Raw genomic sequence first — 27,520 nt, 5'->3', positions numbered from 1 at the left:
GGGTACAGGAAAGCCACTGAAAGTTGGAATGCCCCATTGCAGCTTGAGAAGCCAAGCAGAGAGGTCAAACGGGTCGCTGCTGCTGTGATCCATATACGATACTGGTTCCGTTTCAACTAAACCAATAACAAAGGGGCCAGAAAAGTAAAGAAATTAGTATGTAGATTCAGTAGGGTTTGTCACCTTTGGACTTGGTTAAAGAAGAGGGAGCTATTTTAAAATAAATCACCTCAGCTGTAAGACAGGTTTCTCAATAACATAAACTGGGTAATGGAAACGTTTCCTACAGTTTGTGACACTATTCACATGTTTAAGATCTAAATTTAGGATCTCAGCCAGCAGTCTGAAAACAAACAACCTCCAGGCCTATGAAAAGGCATAGGCTTTAGAGACAGCAAGACCTCGGTTTGAATGCTACCACTTTCTAGCCACGTGGTCTTGGCCAATTTACTTAGCCTTATATGGCCTCATTTTCCTACCTGTATAATAGAAATAATTCCTTTCTTACAGGTTTGATCTACGTCTAAAAGACTAAATGAGACACTAAATGGAGAGCATAAAACATCTAGCATACAGTAGGTGTACAATGCATGTGTTTTATTTTCTCTTTTCTAAGAAACATTAAATCCTAGAAGTATGAAATACAAATCACCATGTAAACATTATAAACATTATATTTAACGTATCGGGTATATGTATGGATATGGGTATGACACATTGAAAATGAAAAGCAACCGATGGGTTCCAGAGTGTTGTAAAGGCAGGTAATTTATGAATGGTAGCCCTAAAAGAAAAATAGTCACCTCCATTTAGGCTTTTTAGAATAGCACAGTAACCATTTATATTAAAAAAGATAATTGTTTGAAAACCTTTTTAGAGCAAACATTCACTGATGAAAGATGCCTTGTACCAGAGACAGCCCAAATTATCATTATTTTTTATATCATCTGAACACTCCCTGCTGTCAAAGAGCCCTTTCCCACTGGGTCAGGCTCCCCATTCAGGCTCAAATTCTACCAGGCTAGTTAACAAGTCTGGGTTTCTGAGGCCATTGACTTGTCACAGTTTCTAAGAAGAAAACAAGTTCCAAAAGGCTCCTCAAAATACAACTGGTATAATCTACAAAGAGGCAGAATGCAGCTCAGCCAAAGGAGAAAAATGTTCAGGTAAAGAGCCAGCCAATAGTGGTAGCTTTCTTTGCAGGAGCTGCAGAGGCTGAGGTTCTCCTGTTTGGAATGCCAGAGAGATGGGAAGTGGAGTCATCCTCACCTCTCACTGGTAACCCTTCCCAGTGGTCCTTCCAACTATAAAAACACTCTAGAGACACCACTAGATTATGCTAAATCAAATCACATTATATGAGGGGAGAGAAACAGGAAAAAGAAAACAGTCTTAAATGCTCATTCCAATGATACAAATCAATACAAATAAAATTTCCTTTCACTCTTACCTGAATATACATCACTAGTAATTACAATTCTTTTTTTTAAAATTATAATTCTTTTTGATCCCCCCCTTCTTTAATTTGGAATAGGTCTCTGACAAATACAAATTCCTCTGGCTCTAAAATTTCCTCATCTGTACTTTTCTCCCAATCCTCGTGCCTCCAGCCCTCTCCCACATGGTCACGCTGGCTAGGATTTTACTCAAGTAGAAATACTTTTCCCGGTAATAGAACATTAGATGGGAGAAACAACTGCTAGATATACAAAAGCCCAAGACCAAGCTCCCTGAAATGACTTTTGTACAGTGAAAGGACTCTCACTATAGTCTAAGGCATTGACAAAAGGTTGACCTATGGGATGTCTCAGTCCAAATATTCAAAATTCCTCTGACCTCCATTTCAGAGAAGACCTCTGCCTCCTTTAGCTTCACTGTAATATTAGCCAGATGTCATACCAAGAAAATAGCTACTCTATGAGAAGGAAATTCTTAAACCTGACATTGACTACCCAGGGAAACTAACAAGTACCAAGTGTGACGGACCCTTTGGCATGCTCCATCACAATCTCCAAATGAGGGTGGCGCGGATGGTGGCATGAGTGGTACTAACCGTGGATATCCGGTGCCATAGTGTCATGGGGATAGTCTTCACTCTTCATGAACAGCAGGAGCTCCTCTCCTGGTGCAATGTCTGCAACTACTCTATAAAATATCTTCAAGAGACAATGAAGGGGTGGGGGGAGAGAAAGAGAAGTGAATATTAAGAAAGGGCAAGATATACACTAAGATAACTGTACATTTTCCCGTACCTTAACAAAAATATTCCTTTTTATTTTCATCAAAAGAACTAGCTTTCCTGTTTTATACACTGAGAACTAGCCCTCTGATGACAAATGGAAAGCTGTGACTCTCATGCCAATTCATAAATCTTTTCCAGCTCCCACTTCACAAATCAAATTTTCTTAATGTGAGCCTTGCTGTGTCACATACACCCTGTGTAATGTTTAACAAAGAACAATCCCTTCTCTGAATTCCTTACTCTAGGGAGCCACACACATACTCAGAGAGTTGAATGTGTCTTGCGTTATCCAGCAGTGGCCTAGCGAAGACTGGCAGGGGCACAATTACTCCCCTCGAGCATGTTCTCAAAAGTAGCACCTTCTCAACAAGGAGCTTTGAAGGTAATAGGCTGGAGGGACACAACATAAAGAATCATGACAAGATCTGTGGAGAACATAGTCAAAGGAGAGCATTTGGTTTTTTAAAAACTGAATCCCTCCTTTACCAATCAAAAGTGCCACTCACGGGCTTCCCTGGTGGCGCAGTGGTTGAGAGTCCGCCTGCCGATGCAGGGGACACGGGTTCGTGCCCCGGGCCGGGAAGATCCCACATGCCGCGGAGCGGCTGGGCCCGTGAGCCATGGCCGCTGAGCCTGCGCGTCCGGAGCCTGTGCTCCGCAACGGGAGAGGCCACAACGGTGAGAGGCTCACGTACCGCAAAAAAAAAGTGCCACTCACAGGTCCAGGACCTGCCATCATGACCCAGACACTGATCCCACTCTTTGAAAGCAGGCATTATGCCTTCAATTGATTCCTTTACCAGGGTTTGGGGGTGGTGCTTATTCCTCTTACTTTCTAACAAAATGCTGATGAGAGGAAGGATTTAAGAAATCCATTAATAACTGACTAAAAAGCAGTGGGGCAAGTGTGGAAAAAACCCTGACCTATAATTTCCAAGAGCTGCCTACCTTTCCCCGACCAGCGTGGTTACCCTAGGTAGGTCATTGCCCAATCACCTTGTCTAGGATTCCGGGTTTCTTCATTTATAAAAGCATTTAATTCTGATTTGCAACATATACAAACATCGAATCATTATGTTGTACACCTGAAACTAATATAATGTTATATGTCAATTATATCTCAATATAAAAAGGATTCAATCATGAAAATATTTAAGGTGGCTTTTCTTTTTAACATAATATGTTCTTAGTTTTTAATTCTATTCTAGGATTATTTATTAAACAACGATTCCGTAACCAGATAGAGGTTATGAAAGAAAGAATAAAGTTATACAGTTAACTGGTGAAAATGAGAACAATTACATTCACACACACTCACACACACACACACACAAACACACACACACACACAAATACCACCAAAAGCAACAATGACAACAATAAAACTAGGGATTCAATTCTGCTCAGTCTCGATGCAATGGGGAGAAAAACCACATAACACAAATTGGCACACCCTACTAAGAAATGGGAAGGATCTATTTTGAGAAGACATTGCTCTACCTGTGGTTTCTTACAGGACCACTTATTTCAAACTGAGAAAAGCTGAGTAATTTAACGTTTTATAAGATCAACAGAAATGTGCATAACTTTAATTATATTTATCTGTTTATCTCTTGAAAAGCAGGACATTAAACATAAGTACGTGCCTCTTCATTCCAGTAGGTGGCTCTAAACTCCAATTGTTTATTTTTCTTTAAAAAGACCAGAGCACAAAACTGTGCTAAATTCAAAAAATAACTCAATGAGGAGTATTTTCTGCTTAGTTTCTTTCCTGTCAAAATAAAATCATTTTTTTCATGCAACAGTAATTTAACCACATGAAGTTGCTTTATAGAAAATAATACCAAACATAAAATGTTGCCCTAATATAATATAACCTAAGATTCTTTATCTCTATCCTTAGATAAAATCCAGACTATCTTAGGAAAATTACTCTTTGTTATGTGCTGATTGTATAAAAACCAGAGAATTTACAGTTTGTATCTTATTAATCCTAACGTTCACATCTTCCCTTCTCTGGAAGTACACTCAGGAATAATTCTGCTCAAAAAGTTACCAGATTAAAAAAAAAAAGAAAGTGTGCGTTTGCTTTTTCCCCCTAAACTTTCCAGTTAAATGCTTATTAGTGCCCTGTTTCATTCTAGAGTTCTATTTCCCCTTAGAAAACAATAGACTTCTCTCAACAGTTTGAATCACCTCTTCTTTTGGCATCTCTCAAAGGTTTAACTTATTAGCTTCCTTTCCAACAACATGTTGATATTTGAATTGTGACATATTAGAACTTTTCAGTGGCTTCTCGGAAACAGTGATGTTAAAGAGACAATATCCCGAAAGACCATAAAACAGTACAATTGTCGCTTTTGGGGAATGCTGCAGAGACACACATGCCAGATCACTGGAAGAAAGTATTATGATATCATTATTTTCTTTTGAATAATAGAGTCCACTATTAATCATGTCTCTTTTAATTCCATTTTAGATTTACTCAATCCAGTGTGAACAGTCCAAGAAACAAAAGAAAGTGATAGATACACTGTAACTATACATTAGAAAGATAATTCTCTTTGCCGGGACATAGATCACTACTGTAATTTCCCTTTAAGTGTCCAGATTGTCATGTGAAGAATACTGAGTGCATAAAAAATAAAAGACACGGAAGAGCATTGATGTTGGCTTTATTTACTGGAGGTAAAAGGTGACATTCCAGGCCACGAAAGGCAAGGCAAAGCAGAGTGGGTTTTAACTTCAGGGTGTTCTTTTCGATTTTAAGTGAATTTTTATGGTGCTCATGAAACTGAGGTTTGAAAAGAACTGGCAAGAGCCCGAAGTAATGAGGGCAGATTCTGGGCATGCTTCCTCATATCGCAGTAAGAATGTGCCTTGAAGCCCCATCTACCGCCCTTAGAAATCCAGTGCTTTTTTCAAGGTGTTGTTACCACTTGCCATTTCATTATATCTCAACTCTTTGGATTTTACAGAGACTTAAGCAAAATTATGTCTTTGCTCTTATAATTACAATGGTCCCAAAGTGTAATTTGAATGCTTGAATCCAGAGATGTCTACATACAAAGCTGGTTTATGTTCTAGCAATAACAATACACCAGCAGGCGTTTGAGAAGTGAGAGAAGTAGTTTAAATGAAAACATAATGACAATTTGTTGCCTCAAAACAATTATGTGGGGGAAAGATGGAATGTAATGTTGGAGGAATCAAGCCTTTCAGAAAAAAAAGTTATCGCGTCTATGCTTTTATGTTAGAAAATGGGTCTTTCAGCAAATAAAAATATAATAAAGAACGGAAGTGATTTACGTAGCTTCTCCCGCAGGTTTGTCTATTACGTATGCTTGACCATGATCATAAAAATGTAATCATAACATCTTTAAAATCAGTGTATTCTCAAAATTTCGGCTATATATTGCAGTCCTATGAATTACATGTCATCTGAGTTATGTGCCCAAAGCAGAGACATGACTAATATAACCTCTCTGGGTTTTGTGTTAGATAAAAATGGAAGGGAATCAATTCCTCTGTTAAATTCCATAAAAGAGTTAACAGGTCTCTTCCATCAGGAAGTTTTATGGAAAAAGTTATCTGGAACCAAAATTAAAGTGTCCTGGATCTGGGATTTTGTGATGAATTCAACTCAAGTATTTAAAGAGGGGCTCAAAATCTCACTTAGAAAAAGTTGGAATGGATACAAAAGGGTTGTAGATTTATTATTTTGCTGTGTGTCTCTCAGAGTGCTCTGCTAGAAGGGAGAAGACAATCTCTCCCAATATAAGGTGAAAAATGAGAGGAATGGGGCCTTTTAGTATAAGAAAATAGGATTATATGAGAATTCCATTTTTTAAAAGTCATGATAAATATTTAAAAACTGTGTTAACTCCTTTAGAGTTTTCTATTTGGTAGCTAATACCAAATTCCAGAAACACAACATGTTATGAACATGACCTAACTCTCCATATATCGGAAACTTTTGGAGGTTGAGGTGGTCTTTTCATTTTATCATAGAAAAAATTTAATTTTTCCAATATCTTGCTGGACTCTTTTTAATTTTTCCAGAAAGCTTTATCTCTGTCCTTGTAAGTATGGATATTATATCTAAATCCCTGAATACTTTAATTTATAAGAATAAATATTATAGTAAATGGTTTAATAGATCTTTCTATATTCTTTTATTTTAAAATTTGCCAAAATATCACGCTAGTGAAATTTCTTAATATTTTTTTAAAAATTCTAAAGCACTCAGATATTTGAAGATAAAACTAGAAATCCCTCAAATTGTTCACTTTTACTACTGGTGAAATTCACAATTTAAGGCATAAGTATATATTATGCATGTATATAGGAATCACTCTAAAAAATAATTATTATTCTTAATTTATTTTAATCAAACCTTGAAATGGTTCCAAATGTCAAAAGGATATCTGTTCAGTTAATATTCATAAGGCTAAGCTAAAGGTAAAAGGCAGTGGTGATGTGGATTTGATTTAGCAAATTTTAGACTGCCAAAATGTATATTTTCATACAACGTTATATATAAGTATACATGTGCTTGGATATATTATATATTTTATATGTGATTTATAAATGTGGCAAAGTATACATTTTAGGGACATTTTAAAATCTGCACAAGATATTAGTAATCTCATATTTTACATATTAATATAAATTAATATTTAATGGCATATGATTAATTCTATTATATATCATATAAGTTATATACAATTATATATTTTATAAATTGCATATTATATGTAATATATGTTATAGATAACTATTTATTATAGACAGTTGGAACTGAAATTAATCACACTTTATTAAATATTCATTTTCTTTTGTCATTTAAGCCCAAGAGGACAGCCACTAAAGAGAGTATGGACAGTTATAAGCATTCTGATAGCAAAGGTAATAGGCTATAAAAGACTTTCAGATTAATTCTGTTTTGTACTGTCACAGCCTGTGTTCAACCGATTCCTCCATCAAATTGATGATGCTACCATTTGTATTTATATAGATGGCAATAATGTGGGTTCTTGTTTATTATCCTATAAAGTAGAAAAATCTAGAATCTGTCAGACCAGACTTGCTGTCTAGTTTGCTATGCTTGGATCGATTCAAAGTATTATGCTTGTATTACTGAGACAGAAGAAAAATTCAGTGCACAGAGGGAAAACAAGAAAGAAAGAAAACATCATTTACTTTTAAAAAGATGAATAAGGACTCATTGTTATGAATTCCCATTTATTTTTCCTGGTCAAGCACTGGAAGTTTTATTTATGCTTAATAGACTGCATTTGGCATGTCTGAAAATGGCAGAAGTGTGAATTATGAGTGACCTTCAACCTATTCAGGAAGTTGTAATAATTGAAATAATAGAGAAATGTACTCCCTGCAAAACCTGTACCGAGAGACAACTTTTTCAGACTATTGCCGTCTTTTCACTTTGAAGTAGACAGTTGATTTCTTCCTTCCCACCTCCCAACATTCAGCCTGAATGCTTTATTTTCTATAGCTTCATTCAATTTACCAGTCCGAAGGCTAGGAAAAGCTGAATGGAACTTTAATGTTTAGAGTGTGGATAGAAGGGGAGATAAGTGACCATTTGCATGTCTGAACAAAGTCAATATTTGATATGAACACATCTGTCAGTCTTGGTGCTGCAGAGGTAACATCAAGTCCACAGAGACAACGTGTGCATATGTGCTGGCTTTAGGAAACTTGCTCTGGACCCCTGATCTTTCCATAGCAACATGGGAAACCCCTACTCAGGAGGGCAAGAGTGACAAGTTTTTAACCTCTGAAAGAAGGACCCTATTACACATTCTAATCCTGATTAGTAAGAGATAACTAAAAGTGTCTTCAGCAGGCAGAGAATGATGACAGAATGTAAAGATATTTGTCCAACAGAGTGTAAGCATTATCGTGGCCAAGCTTCGCTAAAGCAAACCATCCTTAGTTTCCTTAGTTCCTCCAAAGACATAGTATCCCGAATTTGTCTTTAAGGTAACAGTCTAAAGACTATAAAATATTAACTGAGAAATGTCAGGTACTGTCTTGCTGTATCTGCTTCCAAAACAAAATTATATGTATCCACTGGCTATTTTCAGAACAAAACTACTAATGAAGGAGAAGTTCTGCCCCACACATTTTTATCTCTTCATTAAGAACATGAAGAGAAAGCCAAGTGTCATTTATTGGATGAAACAAAACAGAAAGGATTGACTGTTGACTCTAGTTTGCAAGAACAGGGCAAGTGATAAAGATACACATTATTATACCTGGAGCCTACAGGGTACCCAGCCTGGAAGCCTTGCAAGTTGTCCTGTTAATTAACCTCTAAGGATCTCTCTACAGACCCCACAAGAAATATTCATTAGACACCTGTCTTTAATGTGGCCATTTTGTCTGACTCTAAGAAAATTGATCATTCTGAACAGTTTCAGAATGCTTGGAAAGTCAGGAAGCTAAAGATCCTCTTTGGGTTTTTTACTAGACTGGAGGTGTTTCTTGTGTTCTTGACCAACATATTTTCCTCCTTGACGACTGGCTTGTAATGAATTCTGACAACTATCTTTTTGGTACCATTCCAGAAATAGCTGGAGTCTGGTATGGTTGTGATGCTTTTAGATCTTCCTGAATGAAAAGTGTTGTGTACATGCAAATATTAATTACTTAGAATGTGCAGATCATCTTTTTTCAATTTACGTGGTTTGTGGGTCTTGGTAAAAATTCCTAGTCTGTGTAGTGCGATGGCAGGGTTGTGTGCTGGGCATAATTACATGAGGGAAACTTTTCTGTGGGGAGGGGATGCTATTTGTTTTATCATGTAAATATCAAATGACAGACTATGTCTGAGACAGTTTCATCTTCGGGTGAAGGAAGTAACTTATCAGCCAGACAGCATCCCCCCAAAGTCAGCTTAGGCACCGTTCACAAAGCCAGTCTCTGGGTATTGCCAGCTGGCATTCATCTTAAAACAGCAGAGCATAACTTTGGTATAAAAGTGGAACTTGACTTAAAAGCAAAGCAAAGAAAATGGCCAAAGCCAATGATAATTTTAACATCAAAAGAGGTCATAGAAAATGTGGACAGAAATCCTTGTAAAGGAAGAGCAAATTAACAAATTACCTGACAGTTGACGCAAACATGTTGAAAAAGTAGAGAGAGGCTAAGATACTACATTTTGCTTTTTTGCACAAATTGCATTAATTGAATGATGTAGGCATACATTTTTTTTTTCAGTAAAAAGCCAAAGAAAATAACTTGATAACTGAGTCCATAATAAGCCTGCAATAATAATACTGTTATAGTGTCACAGCAGCTTGATAGCACCGCTGACGTGGACCCAGGGAGAGGGAAAGTGGGTGTGCCAGTTCAGCCATGATGGTCCTGGAAGCAGTTAAAACTTTATAAGGTAAAGCACAAACGAGAACAATGCCTGATCCAACTGAAAACACTGTAGAATCTTGCTGCTGTTCCTCAACGACAAGGGAGCTGGCAGAGTCCCCTAAGTGAATTGTGACCTTGTATTCTCTGAAGGACACTCCTTCTTCTAGATCTTATTTCTTCAAAATATACATCGGGCATTAGATAATCTCTGATCGACACATTTTGTTTTCTTCAGAGGGAACAGCAGACTTCTCTTAGTCTACTTACTAAATACCAGCTGTCAAGGGCCTGTTTAAAAATGAAAGGACTTATCACCTTGTGTAAATGACAAGATTAATAATGTCTTGGGTTTCTGAGAACTTTATTCCACTTGTAGACCATGTTAGGGCAGGCCAAGAGCTTGAATGAAATTGCGTTCCTTTCTGTGATGCACACCTATAAAATGTTACCCCAAATCACATGCCCAGATCTTTCTCATTATCATGAGTGGAAAGGTAGGTCTTGTGTAAGTCGAAAAAGTTCACTTACACGAATTGGGCCATAGTGACCTGTCTGATTACAACGAAAATGGTTTCACCATGAAGAAGTATTAGAGAAAAACTTGTGTCCAGAGAGCTATTTCGTAAGTACACTAAACTTGTGAACATATCCTAGATAAGAACCGGCCTGATGTGAGGTACCTAGGGGTCTGTGGGTCCACTTGCCTTTGATCTAGGTGAAGGGTATAGCAATGTGGAGGTCTGAGGAAACTCATCAAAGGATGGAGGGAAAGGCGGGAGCAGGGTGAGAGCAAATCTAATGCAACATGCTCCCTCCACCCATCAAAATGGGTGTAAAAGTAAGATATCTACAAGACAACAAAGAAAAGGACATCAAAATATCCAGATTTAAAAACAAACACTCAGTAAATCATCTGGGTGTTTGGCCCACTTGACGTTAAACACATGGGTGCTTCCAGATGTAATGAAATCTCTGAATAATTAATAAACCATTTTCATGCTTCCTCTACATATTCGGTCCCCTTGAGGACCTGTTCTGGAAAGAACTTTCATTATCCAATTCTCTGCTTTTCCTTCTGCTCTGATCTACCTCCCAGTGCCAGTTCTGGATCCTCAACCAGGCATAATTCAGGCCATTAAAATGTAAGGATATTGACGCATTGTCTGTCTCAGTAAAAATGTCCAGCTAAAGGCTGTGCCGCAGCAGTATAGCTATGTAACACTGTACAAAAACTTTAAGGAATAAGGGGAAAAATAATTAGGACTTCAAGGATAAAGAGCCTTGGGTGTTTTTAGTGGATCTACTATTTTATGACTGGAGTGTGACTTAATTTACTAGTGTCTTTGGCGCGGCCTTCTTTTACAAAGATAAATTACCGTAGTTAATACAATATTTTCGGGGGGGATAAGGATATCAGTCAGAAGCTGCAGCTGCTTAGAAATTATGGTTTAGCAAGTATGCCAGTGTTTTCAGAATTTCTATCTCCAAAAACATCACTGCAATAATTCTGAAAACATGCAATGAAAAAGACATCTAAAAACAATAAACTCGAGTCTTCTAGGCAGCACTGTCAAGAAAAAAGCTGCCACAAAGCTCACTCTGGCCTGAAAAAAAGAAATCTGCAATAAAATAACTTGCAGAAATCTATTGGAAGATTTAAACTCTGAAAAATCCCCTCAGATAAAATGCTTGTAGAGAGGTATTAGGAAAATGTTCATTGAATAGCCTTTGCCTTTATGATACAAAACAGATTGCACGCTTTATCAGCTTTACCTGAAAATCTAAACCTAGGCTGTTTCTAAGTACCTCATCACCCCAAACAAATCAAATACAAGTTTTACCCAAGACAACGTGTTTTGACTGTCCCACTATGATCAAACTGTATTATCACGTTTAGCAGACACATTAATTCTCTTTTGTAGAACTCCTTCACATCATTATAAAACTGATCCAAATTGACTAAACTTGATCTTTAATATTAGAATTTTAAAAAATACGTATCTTTGCAAAAGTAAACTATGATTTATACCCTCCTTTTTGTTTTAGGTCATCTTTTCCCTTCTTTGTTGGATGCCCTAATTATTACAATGACTAGCTTGCAGTTGAAAGATTCCCCTGAAATTCTTCATTTTTAAAGCCCAGGACTTCTTTAAAATTCATTTTATAAACTTGAGCTCTATCTAAGAATCAGAGCAAAGAGGAACACTTTTTACAGTTTTTTGTCGCGTGCTTAATTTGCTTTTGTGTGTGCAGGTGAGTTGATGTTGTTAATGTTTAATAATTAATCCTGATCCAGGATGTCTCTTTATATCTGGATATTAAATAATATGTCACACAGTGGGAGCGTTCATTATGAGATGAGTTGTGCTTATTCACCATTTGGCAGCTCCTATATTCCTCACAGAAAACAGAGTGAAAAAATAGACTTAGAGAATCTCTTTAGTCAGCTCTTTTATCATTGTACCTAGTCCAACATTCACATTTCAAAGCTGCCTGGAATTGCTAGTCTTAATTGGCTTTTAGAAAAGATGCATACATGCTTATAGATGAGTGTGTTTACAATATATGCATACACGATTTTGATGTCTGCTCTCGTTTGTCTTGTCAACTGGGTTGAGTGTGATTGTATGCATATCTGTCTATCACACAAATCTGACTTTTACCTCTGACTTTCCTCTCATCGTTTATGGGTGAACTTACTTGACCATATAATGTCAATTTCACAACTATGTTATTTGATATGTACTCTCTTACCATCTTTGAGTTCTGCCAGCATAATACATAAGTTTAAAATGAGAACTTAGTGTATGTCTAATATTGGCCTTTTATGGTTTTCCTGATTAACTATTTTCCCTGATTCTTCAGTTAAAGTATGTAAACATGCTCTTCATTAAGATACAAAACCATCATATTTTCTTTCGAAAGCAATGCATTTTACAAAGTGTACCTCAAAAGTAACCATGTGAAAATGATAAATGCCTACTCTAATAAGCAATCTAATTCATACTTAAGAACATCAAAATAGTTTCCTTTTTTAATGAGATCACAATTCCCAAGGACAAGAGTATAGTTATTAAAAAATATGAGACCCATAACTATTAAATGAAAAAATGTATTGGCCACAAGTCTCATTCTTCAACCATCTTTTCACTGATCCTACAACAGTTTTATCTGTCTAAGGAAATAGCTCCTGTTGTCAGTAAATATGGATAGCAAATAATTGTTATGATATAATTACATTATTTCATCTTACAGCTGCCTTTTGAGGTCTTCCAGTTCCTTTTTTAGGAAGCGTCACACGCACAATTCCCTCATTTACAACACCTATGTAATTCCCACACCTACATATAGTCAGTGCTCAGAAATGTTTGTTGTTGATGGTGACAGTAACTCATATGACAGACTTGGGATATTTTCTGCTTACGATCAATAGCTAATTTAATAATGTTTCCTTTGTCAATAATGTCTCTTGTTTTCTTACAACAAAGGGAAAAAACAGTTGATTGGTTTATTATTTTTAATATATGTTGAAGATTTTAAAATGATTCCCATTTAAACCTAATTTTATAATTTACTACCTCTTATACAGTTTAGTCAGTAAAAATTATCTAGTAGCTGGGTAAAATGCCAAAGAATAATCTCATAACAATGATTGAAACAGAGTCTTAGACCATATGACGCTAGCATTACTTACCAACTTTCAAATGGAAACATCTAATTTAAACTTTTCTTTTTCTTGGTGGTGATTTTCATAGTAGATTTGCCAAGCAACCATTTTAATATGGTCTTTGAAACATATCTGATTTACACAACCATCGGTTTAAAAGAAATAAATGATGATAATATAACTATATTCTAACTCAACGATGTTTATAAAACAAAAATTAGCAGGTTGAAGTTCTTGTTGTTTTAAGTATTGTCATACTAAGTTACAAGATTCATAACCTCACTTTATTGGGTGCAAAATATATTTCTTGATATTTTCATGATCTTGTTTCATAGTTATTGTTATTAAAGTTAACCTCACTGCATGAGCCTCCATAAAGCAATTTCCAGCAGTGATACTTTTAAACATTTCACATAAACAACAACAAAAAAAATGTTATTTGATTAATCTAAAAGGGTTTCTTGTTTATAATTAGGCAAATCAAATGCATAATCAGACAAGTTCACACGTAGATCATACATATACCACTACCTATTATTTAAAATAAAATCTATATAATATTTCAAGTGTATCACTTCCAATTTCTGCAGAAATTCAATGTTCTTGATTAGTTCAGTACTTTCTATGAATGTCTCCTTATTATGATAGCAAAGGAAAAAAAAGGTAAAGAACAGCTACTAATAAGTAGTATTCAGTTTTTAAATCATTCAGTCATTCCCAGAAAACTAGAGCATTTATGAAGTTTACTAGCACAAAATGAAAAAACTACCCAAAAAAGAAGTACTGAAAATGACTTTATTCTGCATCTTATATTTGGGCATTACCTTTCACCATATCGACAAACAGGCCACAAGGGTCTACTGAAGCTCACTGTTATTTTTATTCTTCAGGCTTCACTGATACTTTAGTGCTCTCCAAGAAAGACAAGAAAATCTTTACAACATACCTGATCATTTATCTGGCATGCAACGAGGTTGTGCTGATCATAACAGCCAGCGAACCTGATGTACTTGAGCCAGCTTCCTACATCTGGTTGACTAGCATCTATGCAGAACTTCACATTGCAAAACTCATCTAAGATCTAGAAGGAAGAAGACGAGAACAATCAATTTCCATTATCAGTTCATTCATTAGAATGGTTAATTGCTTGAAAATATTTTATTCAAATGTATGTTTCCTCCTTTGAATCCTTAAGAGAAAAAAAGTCAGACAGCATGCATATTAATAAAGAAGGAATAATAATAAGTTATCTTAGAAGTGGCAATGTACTGCCTTTAAAGGAACAAAGCAATTGTAAATTATTACAAAAAATGATTAGTTGGTTTTAAAAATGCTCGATTCCTTGTTATGAATGAATGAGTGCTATTGCCTTAATTTTATCCAATGTGATTTTTATGAAAAATAATATTGAACAGCATATATTAACATAATATTTCTAAACTATACAAGTCAATATTTTAGGTTCAGATAATCTTCCCTTGTAAGTGTATACTTTCACATTTTTTGCACTTTAAATTAGTGTAGTTTAAAAACTTTAATCCAAATATTGTCAAATTCCTTTTCGGTTTGCACTGCACTACCGTGAAACAAATCACACCCGTAATTGAAGAAGATAATAAGATTTGTCTCACTGATGCTTCCCACCAAACTAAAGAAAAACAAATGAAAATAAATAATTGGTGAACACTTGTGCAAAATATGTCAACCTAAAGTTTTAGGTAACACATGCCAATGCACATTTCAATTTTATGTTTCATAAGTAAAATACCAAAACTGGCTTGTGAACAAGTAAAAAATATGTAAGAATATTGACATAAATTGCCATCATTATATACGGTTGTGTATGTTAGTGTTGTTATTTTTCATGAGATTTTATGTTTGGCCTGTGCTAAATATTAATCACTACTCAGGATACCTATTAAACAAAAATTAAGATGGGAAGTGTCCATTTTTAAGGTCTTGTCTACCGAAAGGAGGCTATTCGGATTCAATAGTAGCAATAATGTTTTATACATCAATATTAAAAGCCGCATAGTTGTTGACCTGATGGTAAATAACTAGAAAGTCTGGTAATGTTAATGTCAATCAGCGCAAACTTGAGGAAGTTTCCTATCAAAGACTAAACAATATAGTCTAGAACATTAATTGATGAATTAAATAACCCCCTTCCCGCCCCCCCCCTCAGAACTCTGCTGTATCTATACCTATAAAAGTTAAAACTAAACACTCGGGTGCATAGACCAAAAGCAATTTTGCACAGAATTCAGGTAATCACCCAGTTGCAGATTCAAGTCATTAACTCACCACAAACTTCAAGAAGAAGCCCAGGACTCTGAGGGCTCTAGTCAAGAGGCATTATGCATAAGCCTTTGGCCATGAGGCAATTAAAGGGCAATAAGTAGTCCCACAATTTTACAAAGAAAAATTGAAACATAAGATAGGAATAATAATTGACACACACCACACACACACACACACACACACACAATCAAGTCTTTTTCAAGGAGGCCTCTTCGCACCACCACCAACAAAAAGTCTATGTTAAATACCCTCTCTAGTGAGAAGAACAGATTTTAACAATTTCTCATTTATAAAATTACAAACTTTAAGTTGTTTTCTTCAACTTTCAATGCTGAGCAGCTTAAATGGCAACTTGAGATTACCCCCCTCCTCACATGTCTGGAAACATAAATAACATCTGTAATACACACTTTAAAACAGTAAAAGGTTGGGATTGTTGTTTTATTTTTTAGTTTGTTTGATTTCTGGTTGATATTTGCTGTTTGTTTTCTTGACTAGCCCCCCTCCCCCCCAAAAAAAGGTAGTTCTACTAACACACTAGAGAAATATTTAATGAAGGAAACAGGGTGAAGGCAGTGAAATGCAACACCAATTCCATTTCATATTTGCAGAAAGACGTGGGAAACTTATTAATTTCAAAGTCAAAAATCATTTATCCCCTTAGCTTTCTAGCATTCCCTTTTTGCGAGGGTAAGTACTGCATATGCACATAAAAATTCTAGGTGTAAGTTTACTCCGTGTTAACATTATTGCCATTGCCACTGTCAACAGTGAAATTAATTTAAAAACAGGTTCATTTCCAAAGAATGTCTTTTTACATACATGTAATATGATTATTCAAATATTTCACCAAAGTATTAACTTTCTTACTCTCCGTATTCTTGCCCCAAGACAAAAGCTTAACTTTCTCCAGAAACCTTTCCCCCCTGGGTGAATTATTCGCTTCTGATTTGCTAACACAACTGCATTTGTCTCCCAAATGTCTTAATCGTCTCGGAAATCTCGAATAAAATAAAGTAACAACACATCTTCTGTCATTTCATCGAACACACTCCTGTGTTTTTAAAAGCTGTCAAGTTCCAAAGATAGTTAAAAAAAAAAAAATTCCCTTTAGGTGGACTTTAGAGAAAGGCCCTTTCAAAAATCCAACAGCGAAAGGAAAAAAAAAAAAAAATCCCCACAATCTAGCCAAAGGGTCCGAATGTGACTTTCTCGCGAAGCAGCACACGATGTTGGACAGCAAAGCTGTTACTTGGCAAGGTGGAACTCGGCCGAAAGCGGCTCCAAAGTCGCGTGGCCGGTGCCAGGAATTCAGATTTTGGCAACCCCACCTTCTCAGTCCCTGATACCGACGGACAGACACACGGAGGGAGGGGAAGGAGGAGAAGAGCGCGAGGAAAGGAGGCCGACAGCCGGGAGAGAGACCCACCGAAGGCCGAACGACCCACCCCGGAGACGCGTCCAGACCACACCGTTGCACAGGAGGAACAAGGAAATCGCCAGTCCCGGCAACGTAGATAAGCACAGGGCTCCGCGAGACTGCGGGCAAGTAGGAAAAGAAGGCTGGGGGGCGGGGGGCGCCCCGGAGAAAGGGTGCCAAGGCAGGAAACTGTCCCAAGTAACAAACTGCACATCGCCAGGACTTCTTTTTTTAAAGTGAGTTCTCTTACCTTAAGATTTCTATGGCCTCAACTCAGCAATAAAAGGCAATCACAGAAGAAATTAAAACAAACAAAATAAAATAATCAGCCGCCCCCAGGTTTCCTGCACGAAAATCCTTTCATACGATCCCGAGCCACATTTCGAGATGTTTTTAAAAAAAAAAAGCCTCGCGTCTCGATTTCCGAATGGTCTCTGATAACTTTGTCCGTCTCTAGGATCTGCTCGCCAGGACCACGCGTTTCAGATTTATTGTCCGCCAACAGTGTATTTTTAAGACCAGAAATGAAGTCTCCTCTCGTCTGGGTGACCCGAGTTTGGTGTGTTTTGGCTTTTTTCCCCCTTCCTAAATGAGTTCCGAGCTATTCCTTCTGGTTCACATCACCTCCCTCTTTTCTCACTTTCTCTTGCTCTTATCAGCCCGATGTGTAATGAAAGTTATCTGAAACCCACTAAAACTTCTTCCACTTCTCTCTCCCAGTTCCAAGGTGGTGGTGGTGGTGCGGGGGGGGGGGGGAGATACAAGCAGGAGGAGGAGAGTTTGAAAAGGTGGGGGGCCTGGGGAGGCGAGGGGAGCTCTAGCCCCCTTTCTGATCCTCCGCTGCGCCTTCCCCGGTCCTAGACCCTCACGGGATCGTCCCCTTTCGCAACTCGTAGCTCAGCCGCTGGGTTTCTATTTCATGAACTGTCTCTTTAAAGAGGATCTGCTCGGCCATCCAGAAAGAACCCGGGGCGAGGGAGAAAGGGAGCTATCTCCCGCCGCCCAGAGTGATCGGAAGCCAGACAGGCTCCTCTTTCAGTAAATTTTTAAAGTGACAGCAGCCTCCTCTGGCGAGAGAGGTCACAAAAAGGTCGCCAAGACTCAGTCCTATAGGGACAGACTGATTACGGATGCACCATCCCCCTTAAACATGTAGATTTCTCTGGGTAAACAACCAATGGGGAGATCTCGCCAGGCAGGATTTCTTTCCCCAGGGAAATATCCTCTGTTTCGGTGTCCTGAAAGCACAAGTGTGTGTGTGTGTGTGTGTGTGTGTGTGTGTGTGTGTGTGTGTGTGTGTGTGTTGGGGGATGGGAGTAATGGGGTGGAGAAGGGTTTTCGGGGTGTGAGGGTGTGTGCACGAGGCTGGGGGTGAGGCGCTGGAGGGGGCGAGGAGGAGGTTTAGGGTGTAGAGACGCTGGCTCACGCTAACCATAATTACTTTAGAAATGCTCCGAAAACAGTAGCCTAAAAAGTTGAAAAGGACATTTCCAGTTGTCTGTTAAGTATTTATTATTATTATTGAAATTCGTACTTTGATTTTTCCCTCCATTATCATAGTTAGGTCAGCAGAAGAGCATGCTACTTTTTAAATCATATTTTTCTTAGAAGAAGGAATTTAAAAATCTGAAACATTATTTGCATATAACCTGCCCAAATAGCGTATTAGGGGCTTAGAGAGGTAAGACGATTGTCTGGTGAGTTTTTGCTATATTCTCTGATACATTAACTAAAACATCATGTATGCCCCAAAGTGGAATTGATAACTCAGATTATTTTTTAACTTTTAACATCATTAAGTGTTGTTTTGGGGGAATCAGTACTATATGGTGATTAATAATTTTCTAATATATATGGTCAGCTTTTATCAACACATTCCAGAAACAACATTGGAATAAAGAATATAGGGAATGCGTGGCAAAATAAAAGTGTCTACGGATTTACTCCAGCCAAGCTTGGAAATTTTAGTAAAATCCATCGGTTAAATGGAAATAAACGCTTTTTATCACAAAACTCCATTCATAAAAACAAATGGACAAAATCCAACTTCTCAGCTCAACAATGGAAAGTTAAGCAAAGTAAGCGAATCAAGGGACACTTGAGGGGGAGGGGTGAAGAGAGACGGGATGGAAAGCGCGTCTATGTTAAACTTCATCTGCAAACGGAGACGGTACAAGTCCCTTTTTGTTTTCTCCAAGTGCAAATAGACGTGTAAATCTAGTAGATCTGTATTTCCCCAAAATGCTGATTTAAAAACAAAAATAGTAACAAAAGGGAGGGATGGGGGGGAAGAAAATGACAAGAGGTGGTGACTAATTCGTTTTGGTGGCCTGTTATCTGTGACATTGAACTGTTATTTCAGATAATGGCCATTGTTTGCGGGAAAATCGCACAGCAATGGTAGGTAGGACAGGAAAAATCCTTTGTAAATAACCTAAAACCCGGTCAGATATTCCCATAGAGTTCGGCGCTTGAGAACCTTTAACAGCTCCGGGTTTGCTGCTGCCATTGATTTCCTGCCCTTCCTCAACTTGCCCATTGTAGGAGCTCCCCCGACCCTTTTTTTTTTTTTAATTTAGCCATAAATTAGACCGGCTCGAGCTATGAGCTGTTCTATTTTCTTCCTGTCAGGATGAGGGATTTGTTTTATGATGCATTGTGTGTTAAATACAAGTAATCTGGGGAACCGATTGCTCCAGACAGTGCGGCCTGATCAGGGGGTCTGAGAGCTCAACGCCCCAATTCCCCGCCCTAGTCTCTGGCCCCCACCTCCTTGCCCTTTACAAAGCTGCTCTGAAAAGGAGGAAACGTCGGTGGATAAACAAAAGTTCGTATGGAATCAGTGGCAGGTCCTGGCTAAATTAGGAATCGTGGAAAGGGCCTCGGAGTTTTTTCCCTTATATTGGGTTCGGGTGGGGGAGGCGGGGCGACTTTCAAGGTCTGGGCACTTGCAGGTGCGTCAGGAGGCCGGTAGATGGCGTTGCGCCCCGAATTAAGTAGCGGCGCTGGCGGCTCCAGCCACCCAGGTGAACCCGCTGCCGCCCGCCGGGTGCCGGCAGCCGAGCTCTGCCCTCCGCCTCCCGCGCCATCCTGCGCCTTCCGGAGCCTCAAGACCGGATGGGTGCACCCTGCAGTCCAGACCCGCAGACACGGACCTGAGCTAAGGCTATTGCTACGCATGAAATTCTCTTCCTCAGATAGAGCCAAAAGAGTTAACACTTTCTTTCTAAGTCCTTGGAAGATTGATCTAGAGAGATAGGGGATTATTTAGCCTTATCATTATTATTTTATTAATGTCATCATCCTCAGTCTGGTTCTCCACTGAATAACTTGTGAGAAAGACTAAAGGACCTCGGCAAACATCAGATCTCAGTATTTCTTCTCTCTCTCTCTCCTCTCCCTCTCGTTCCCCCACCCCCGCCCCCTCCCCTCTTTGACTCTACTGTGATAACTTCACGGACCTCGCTTTTTCCTGACGACGCAACTTGAAGTTTAAAAATGGGGTCCTGTAATCCCAGAGTAGCTAGAAGGGCCTTGATTCTCATGAAAGGAGCCTCTGGCTATTTCAATAATAACCCTTTAGGACAAGACCCTAACCTGCCTCCCCTGATCAAAAGTGACACGAAAGAGGAGCCGGAGGGCTGGAGGAAAAGGTTTTTGCAGTGGGGGGCTTGCTTTGCTCCCCGGTTAACTGGCTCAACATCAGGAGGTTTCTAAAACAATAAACAAATACAAGGAGACAAATACCACCACCAATTCCCTTTATTCCTTGGGATTTCTGGTGAAATCTGTTTACAGTAGTTCCCAGTTACAAATTAGTCTGCAAAAGCTGCTGTCTGCTCAGCAGTAATCAGTAACATGCGTGTTCTGCAGTGTTTAGCGCTGCCCTTGAAATGGGCTATTAAAAATAATGGTTTTACTATAATCTCAAACCAGCTTTAATTTGCAAACATGTATCAGCACAGATGATCTAAGTATTAAGGGAACGGAATAGGAGAACGTACAACAACAAATGTACAGTTTAAAAGCAGAACACAGAGTGATTTGGTGGCAATGTTTTTTAAAAAGAATCATACTTTAAAAACATTTTTCCAGAAGGAATGATTGTTTTTTCTGCCCTGTTCTGTTAATTGTTGTTTACCAGGAAAAAGGCATTGGAAAATATGAGGTTTGAGTGTGACTTGATAGATTTTCTGGGAGCTGTAAAGATCCCCCTTTGGCTGATGGCAGGGCTGGGGTGGGAGAGGTTAATGTGTTTTCTTCCTGGTCTGAAAAGGGCATAAACCCTCCTCAGGCCCCTTCCTTCCTCCCCCATCTGCGTGGATTGCAGAATCTTTAAAGGGCTCAAAGATTTCCAATAAGGCCACTGGCTCTGCCTTCATTGTGTAACTGTTTATTTAAAATAAGTCAATATATTAGTTAAAGCAGTAAGAAGTTAGTACTCCAGTATTCAAGTGATTCCCACAAGACTGTAAGCTGATGCCTCTTTTAAGCCTTAAACTTCATGGTTGTCCCAGAAGTAAAAGTTCTGCTAATGGAGACCCTATGGGCATGGTACATTCCAGCACATCATTAAAGGAAAGAAAAGCAGTCCAGCCAAAGCCAGATGAAATGACTGCACTGTCCACTTTTAATAGGCTTCCTGTGGACAAACAACCCTGTAACACTCTACAGAGGACAATATTTAAAAACAAGACAACTTGCTGGCAGTTTTCAATACCATAAAGTTAATAAAGTATGTTCCCATTCACCCTGACATTATGTTTTTAGTTTATAGAGGAAGGCACTTTATAACCTCAGCCTAAGTAGAGTTCCCTTAATTCTGTAGATTTGGGTTTCTTGAGGACGCTAAATATACACTGAGCTCCAAGCCTGACATTTTTGTTTTAACACTGTTTTGTTTTGGGGGGGTTTTTGGGTTTTTTAAATTTGTTTGTTTGTTTTGTTTTTTGTAGCTTTTCAAGAACATACAAGTGCATTTTTACATTGCTCAAGTTCAGTTTCATTCACAGAGATCCTGTTAAATCCTGTTGCCTACAGCTCACGTCAAGAAGCATGAAATAATCTGAGAAATTGACATTTGGCTGAATAACTGCTTGCTAATTAAATTAGCTTCATGTATGGATATTGATGTGTGTTTAAAAAGAAAATCAATGCTTCCTTTTCCACATCAGAATCGGATTTTGTAAAATCTTACCTAACTTAACTGATACAAAGCTAAGAAAAAAATATAAGTACATCTTTAGGACTCAAGAGATTTCCCACTGATTTGCATATAAATATTTCTCCCAATACAGAAACTCCAATTTGTCTCTCCTCTTTCCTTCCCTCCAAATTCTTGACCACCTACAATTCCTTCTGTCAAATCTTTTTACTTAATAGGTAAGGCTTGTAATGAATCACATTTAGGCAAGATAAACTAGATTGGGAAGCCACGGAATCAAAGGTAATATTTTGTTTAATTTTAATTTATATGTTTTAGTCAGGGGAGTATTCCACAAGCTTGGCTCCCTAAACTTAAAGATGAATCCTGTCATGTTGGGTAGGTAGACCTAGCAAAAAAAACGGTCGCGCACAATAAGAGTTTACAAATAAAAAGTGCTCTGGGTGTCCGGTCACCAACGTACATTATTACCACTGCTCAGGAGAGATATTTCTGGTCTCTTTTGATGGACTTTGTCTTTTTTTTTTTTTTTTAACTCTATGGGGGTGGGGGAACTGTTAAAAAAAAAAAAGAAAGAAAGAAAGAAAAGAGGAAATTAAAGGTAAAAAAAAAATGTAAATAAAAAATTTCCCTTGGTCTGGAAATGGGCCCGACTGAAAGCATGTTAATCTCCACCTCAGTAATTTGGTTCTCCAGGAGAAGACAGAAGCCCTGCTGCTGTGCCCTGCACTTCATAAATCACATCTTTATGTGGACAAGGTCAGGGCACCTAACAGCTCAGACATGGGCCTTCGCAGTGGCTCGAGGATTCAGGCATGTTTACTCTCCCGCCTGGCTCTCCGAGGAGTAGTCCAGCACGCTTCTAATTACTTTTGATTATTTTCATTTGCTGGGGTCAGTCTGGCTTGCCAGGACTGCTGGAGGGTTGATTTCCTACAAATCTTGATGTCTTTGTACGACAGCCTTGTGTGCGTTCGGAATTAGCACCCCGTTATTGTCCCTCCAGCATGGGATTCCTCCTAACAGATACTGTGATAGAAAAGTTTCCCTAGTGAATCATTACCTACTTCCATTTTTATTAATTAACTACGCAAACATAATCGCCTATCTGATCTTTTTTAAAAAATGCAGATGACTCTCTTAACAGATGAGTATTTTATAGTATATTTGCCCAGAATAAACGTGATCCTTTTTTTTTTTGCTTCGACTTTAAATATATTTAGTATTGATAGCAGCTCTTTGGAAACTAAGATGAAATACTTTGTTGAGACAACAGCTCTAGTGAATAAATTATTATACTCAAAGATTTATTTCCGAAGCTCCAATTAAGGCTGCCATATTTAAAATATTTCTTGTTGGGCTATTTTGATGTATTTCAGTCCTAAGCCATTATGCTGAGTGGTTATTTTGTGGCTAAAGCACAACAACAAAACAAATTTATACCAAGTTTAAATGAATACACTGTGATAAAATAAAAACTTTAATAAAATATGTCGTAGTAAAATTTGGTAGAGAAAAAGAGTCAAAATCTCATTATTTTTCTCTTCCTTATCCCTCAAAAGTATAGATGTTTAATACGATGACGCATATGCCTTAAAAGATACATTCAAGAAAAAAATGATGAGGAAATAAATATCCACAAAACTGAGATAAATATTCATAAAAAAACACATAACACATCAATCTGGTTGTTCAGACAGTAAGCATTTTCAGATCACTGAACAAAAATTACTACAATCTTTTTTATTTTATAAAAGATAACTTGGATCTCGATTATAAGGTGTCCCAAAAAGCCAAATCTCTCATTCTTCCTAACTTTAGATCAAAGAATTAAGGTCCTACATTAAGGCTTTAGGAATTAACCTCAACTGCTAGGAATTAATTTTTTATTATTTTATCAATTTAAATTAAGTCAATTTTTCAAGACAGCATTTAGCACATTATGTAATGAATCCACAGTCAGCTTCTTTCCTGAGGCTTTAGGAACACCATTTCAGACTGCTTTTGAGACGTGTAATCTTGTGGAAGAAGTGAGTTGGAAGACCTTTCTCTGCTCCCATCTCTTCTCCTACCTGTTTGCCTTTGGGTAAGTCACTTAACCTTTGAGTCGCTTTCTATGAAAGTTTCACAGTATCAGCCTAATAGGAGTGTTGGGAAAATAAATTGGGTAATATGAGTGTGAACTGCTCTGAGTTCGTGGGAACAGGTCAAAACACCAAGTTTCACAGTTTTTGTGTTTGTGTAATGGGTTAGACTAGACTTACATACACACACAATGAGGAAGATAGTCTGGTTTGTACTTTAGGGAACAGCAAAGTATAAGTATTTTTCTATCCTCTTTCTTCCATTCCAGTGTCAGTTGCCCTAATCCTTACCCTGACCTATGGAAGAGAAGAATTTTAAGAAAAATGTTTTTTTTCTCTCAAGCTGTGCTATCCCCAAAGATGTCCGTCTTTGCCTGGCTTGCAGCTGAGTTTGCTCTGTCCCACCCACTGTGTTCTCTGCCAATCAGTAAGTGGGAGAATTCTGAGACAGAGGTGAAATACCACTGAGATCCAAGAGCCCTAAAAACCAGGGTAGGAGGCCATGTACACACACACACACACACACACACACACACACACACACACACATCCAGACTAGTTTTCGGTCAATATTCATTATCAAGGTCCAGAAATGTATTCTCTGCAACATCCTCTGGTGGACTTTAAGTGTCAGTACGGTAGGAATTGGGTTTCTCTCATTTGCCTCTATTGCCCAGATCCTAACATAACGTCAGACATGGAATAGGTATTCAGTGGGGGTTTGTTGAAAAAAATGTATTGGGTCCTTCCTTGATTTTCATTCCTATGTAGTTTGGATGCTTAGCTTGGATGCTTGTTACCTCTAGTCTGAATTATCACAATGACTTCCTATTCTGACCATCACTCACCCACCCACTAGTTTATGCTCAACACTGTTCATCTTCCCAAGCATCAGCTGTTGTTACTCACTCCCCTGGTCAAAATTCTTCAGTGGGTTCCAGTTGCCTAACAATTCAGTATAAACTCATTGTATTTTTTGAAAATGAAATGAGGTAATGTATGTAAATTACTTAGACTCATGCATGACACCTAGCATATGGTCAATGAAAAAATAGCTATTATTATTATTATTGGTATTGCTAATATAATTATAATTTTAATCATTATCGTTCCTCAGCCTATAATTTATTTTGCCTTCATTATCTTGGATGAAATCTTATCTACCCTTCAAAGCCACCTCTTTTTCTATGACCACTGGTCCCTAACTACCAGGTTTGACCTTTTCATCTTTTATCCCAAATCATCTCCTGGTTGATAGTCAGTTCTACCTTACGTTACAGTTGTATCTGTAATGCTCTTCAGTATGCATTATTAAAATTGTCAGCAGTCCTCCTTAAAGGGTTGTTGTAAAATTCTTAAGGATGGAATAAAGTTTGATTCATATTCACATCTTGAATAGCATCTTTTCAGAATAGGCTAAACTACCTTTGAACTGCGCTGCAAGAATCAATTAATTATGGCCAACTGTATCAGGAATTGTTATACTTAATATCTAAGGAAACTGGACTATTTACCACTGTTCCCCCATGGGAATCAATCGATGCACTGGTAATTCTCTTTTAGGGAATCTAGAGATAGAAATTTCTACCACTGCTGCTTCCCAGGAGTAGCACTTTATTGCTCCCCCCATGCACCCATACTTGTGTTTCTATACCAACTATCTGAGTTGGCCCTTTACCTGGGTACCAACCCAGGACAATATCTGGGATGCCTCCCTTTTCCTTATCCCCAGTGAGCAGTCATTGGCTATTACATTGTTTCTTTAGGGCCCTCACCTTCCCACTGGCACTGGCCTGATGCAGGCCCTTGTCATTTTAGGCCTGAATCCTGTGGCATCTTTACACGAAAAATTAGTCTTCCTGAGTAACAAAGTTATGACAATGTTTTGCTTTACTTGAAAACAAAAGCTAAAGAAGAAAAACCACACTAATAAAAACCCTTATTGTTCCTAATTTGCTAGAAAATAAAGCTCCTAATTCAAAATGCAATCTTCTCTATAAGTGGATGTCAAATTTATCTTTCCAGGCCCATGGTCTGATTCTTCCCTCTAAACAAATCTAAGTTCTGGTTAACTAGGGAGATGAGTAGGAGCTCTTGGCCCTTTAACTGTGTTCACGCAGGCCCTTTGCTTTACTTATCTCTGATACTCAGAGCATTCAGGAGATGAAACAAAAGCTCAAGGAGGAGAAGTCAGAGTTCTATCTATCAAGCTCATACACAGCCCTCCAGGCTCCTTTCCTTGAAATTCTGACAGTGCTCATTATTAAAAACATTCACTTGTCAGTCATCATAGTTAGGGTCAGTTGGGATATTTCTGTCATCTGCTGATCTACCTATAAGTTGTTTGATGGCAAGAAATGCACTTTACACCGGCATTTTCTCATCAGTGACTTGTTACCAAGTAGTCTCTGAAAATGTGTTCTGTGGTCAAATGAGGTAAAGATAAGCTCCATCTTGGAGCTTCACAATAAACATTAATGTGGTAAATGCTCTAAGGCTCTAGAAGTCTAAGAAGTCCTTCAGTGAAGAAACCTATTTTGGCTTGTTTAATAGAGCATCAATAAAGATAGTTAAACATGTATGAAAGCCCCTTTCCCCTTCCACTGAACACCTAAGGGGAACAATTTCGGAAATAAAGCTTTTTATCATGTTGCATCTGTTTCAGCAAAGCCGATACTAGTAAAAACTGCTAAGTATTCCCTAAATATTTTTCTATTAATTGACTGTTTTCACTCTTAACCAAAAATGTTACTAAAAAACAGTGCTGGATAAAGAGAGACAAAACCAAGCCTCAGCTTCTCATTCAGCTTGAAAGCATTTGGAGGGTCTATGAAACTCGCAAAGAAAGGAGGCTATCAGTAAGCTCTCTCCAACTGATCCTTTGCCTGTGGACTGTTGTGATTTTACTTGAGCATCTGGTATGAGAACCTTCCAAAGAAATGTGTATAATTTCCTTTCAAAATCAACCCACACCTTCCTATCCTCTTCCATTATAAGCCCTTCTAAAGCATAGATTTTACCATGGGCATATTTACACACAATGTTTTATATTATTTAGGCTCTTCTTAATAAGATTTGGCATTATCTAGATATATATTTCCCCAGGGGAAAGAAAAGCAGGCATTTAATCTTAGTCTACCAAAGCCTGAATTAAACATTTAAGAATTAAACTGGCCTTTTCTCCAGTTTTTGATATTGGATTCCTGTGTTGTGCCTGCCAATGGCTGACTAACTGCTAAACTAAGTGGAC

The 27,520-nt window shown here is 37.9% G+C and overlaps 1 protein-coding gene across 6 annotated transcripts in view; it reads right to left on the bottom strand.

The window, feature by feature from the left end:
* The window catches only part of MECOM (MDS1 and EVI1 complex locus), a 568,172-nt gene that overhangs the window by 45,643 nt on the left and 495,009 nt on the right, over positions 1-27,520 (bottom strand). For all 6 annotated transcript variants that reach the window (XM_082840339.1, XM_082840340.1, XM_082840342.1 and 3 more), the window contains exons 3-4: positions 14,248-14,382; positions 2,054-2,156 (exon numbers count right to left, since the gene is read on the bottom strand). In XM_082840339.1, the coding sequence (XP_082696465.1) occupies positions 2,054-2,156; positions 14,248-14,382 (238 nt within the window). The remainder of the gene's footprint in view (positions 1-2,053; positions 2,157-14,247; positions 14,383-27,520) is intronic.

This window comes from Leucopleurus acutus (genome assembly GCF_964270905.1).
Source record: "Leucopleurus acutus genome assembly, chromosome: 5".
NCBI lineage: Eukaryota > Metazoa > Chordata > Mammalia > Artiodactyla > Delphinidae > Leucopleurus > Leucopleurus acutus.
This window is presented reverse-complemented; position numbering and strand designations above follow the sequence as displayed.